Source organism: Lepidothrix coronata, unplaced genomic scaffold (assembly GCF_001604755.1).
Source record: "Lepidothrix coronata isolate B3197 unplaced genomic scaffold, Lepidothrix_coronata-1.0 Scaffold305, whole genome shotgun sequence".
NCBI classification, from domain to species: domain Eukaryota; kingdom Metazoa; phylum Chordata; class Aves; order Passeriformes; family Pipridae; genus Lepidothrix; species Lepidothrix coronata.
Window position 1 is genome coordinate 258,977 of NW_016690485.1, and position 2,095 is coordinate 261,071.

The window sequence follows — 2,095 nt, forward strand, 5'->3', positions numbered from 1 at the left end:
GCCGTCAAGAACCTGGACAACATCAAGAAATGTTTTGCTCAGCTGAGCAAACTCCACTGTGACAAACTGCACGTGGACCCCGAGAACTTCAGGGTGAGCCGTGCTCGGGCTCCAGCCTTGGCTGGGCAGAGGGGTCTGTCCTGGAGTGGGGTCCTGGAGGGGTCTGACAGACAGTGGGACCAGAGAAACCCTGAGACTGCCCCAGCCTGGGAGTCTGCACAGGGCAGGGGTGATGAAAGGGGAGGAACAGTCACATTTGGGGAGAACAGAGTCAAGTTATGGGGCTGAGATCTGTGAGAGGAGGGACCCAGGCAGGGGAGGGGGGTGGAGACAAAAACAGACTCAAACACACTCCAGTGGGAAAAAACATCCCGGAGCAGCCACAGAGCAGAAGGGAAGAAGCTGAGACAGTTTGGAGGGAAGAGCTGAGCTTGGCTGTGATGCGGAGGTTAAACCAGGAGGGAAAATAAACACAGCCATTTCAGCGGGAGGGATCTGAGCCCAAGGACAGCCTGGGTGGGCAGGGATGGGAAAGGAAGGGACAAACCCAGTGGAAGCAGGGGGGGGACACTGCACAGCAGGCAAGGGGAGCTGTCTGGGGAGGACCCAGCACACCCAGGGATCCTGGTGCGTGCCAGAGACACAATCTGTGCCCCGGGGCTGGGATTTGTGACCAATTCTTCAGTAACTGGTGTCCCCACATGTGTGACAGTGGGGAGGGGGTGGAGGGCAGCACCTGGCTGACAGCTTCTCCTCCCTGCCCTGCCAGCTCCTGGGTGACATCCTCATCATCGTCCTGGCCTCCCACTTCGGCAAGGACTTCACCCCTGCCTGCCAGGCTGCCTGGCAGAAGATGGTCCGTGTGGTGGCCCACGCCCTGGCCCACGAGTACCACTGAGCCCCCCACCAGCATTCCTGCCTGGAGACACTCCTGGGGAATCCTCCTGGTCTCTAATTGCCAAATAAACACCAACTGCTCAGCCACGAGGTGTCTGGTTCTCTGTGGGAACAGGGAAGGGGCCGCACGGGGGCTGGGGAAGGGAGAGGGGAAGATCACACACATGGGGCAACAGGAGCCACGGTCTCATTCATGCAAGAGAGACTTGTCTAAGCTGGAGAATCCAGGGGAACATTCAGGACAAAACCCAAATAAACACCACAAAATACAAAGAGAAACACTGGTGCTTTTTGGAGACATCGGGTAACATTGTTTGGTTTAATTTTTTAAGCCTTTCACAGAGTAAGTGGAACAAAACTGAACAAAAATGTGCAGTGGGAGAAGGGACAGGGAGATTGGGTCCATTGTTTGTCACTTCCTTCATGTAAGGAAAAATGTGGGGCAGTGTTGGGTTTTTTGTTTGTCTGTCTGGTTGGGGTTTTTTGTTTTGTTATTTTTGTTGTGGTTTGGTTGGTTGGTTTTGGTTTGTGGGGTTTTTTTTACCTAAATCATTGTCATTCTCAGATTAGCAAGGGCAGAATGTAATAAACACAACTATCAAGGCCAGGTTGGACGGGGCTTGGAACAGCCTGGGCTGTGGAAGGTGTCCCTGCCCGTGTCAGGGGGTGGGATGGATGGGCTTTGAGGTCCCTTCCATCCCAAACCAGCCTGGGATTCCATGAAACACTGCACTGCTGAGTGTGGAGGGCTGGGGACAGTGTCATCCCCGGGTCCTTTGGCCAGGCCCCCTCTTGTGTTGAGCAGTCAGAGGAGAATTGGGGCCCTCATTAGACACGACAGCAGCTCATGTCCATGCAAACACTTTTCTCCACGGCCATCCAGGCCCCACGGGGACATTCCTGCACCCCACGAGCTCCATCCCCGTCCCCAGCACCGACATCCCACCCCACCACCCCCAGCTGGGAGCAGGAGCAGATCTGCAGCCCCGGGAGACCTGGCTGCCTCTCCCACCTCTCAGCAGGACCGCTGCTCCTCAGGCTGCCAAATCCCTGGGTCAGGCACCATCTCCTGCTGCACATCTGTGCAGATGTTTTTTCTCATGGAAAGGGTGTTCAGGCTGCCAGGGCCACGGGCAGGGGCTGCCCAGGGAGGTTTGGAGTGCCCAGCCCTGGAGGTGTCCCAGGAAGGCCTGGCCGT

The 2,095-nt window shown here is 56.5% G+C and overlaps 1 protein-coding gene across 1 annotated transcript in view; it reads left to right on the forward strand.

Moving 5' to 3' along the window:
• LOC108508596 (hemoglobin subunit rho-like) overlaps nucleotides 1-957 on the forward strand; it is a 17,309-nt gene extending 16,352 nt beyond the window's left edge. The window contains exons 3-4 of the mRNA XM_017837483.1: nucleotides 1-93; nucleotides 770-957. Coding sequence (XP_017692972.1) covers nucleotides 1-93; nucleotides 770-898 — 222 coding nt within the window. The 3' untranslated portion in view covers nucleotides 899-957. The remainder of the gene's footprint in view (nucleotides 94-769) is intronic.
• The last annotated feature ends 1,138 nt before the right edge of the window (nucleotides 958-2,095 follow it).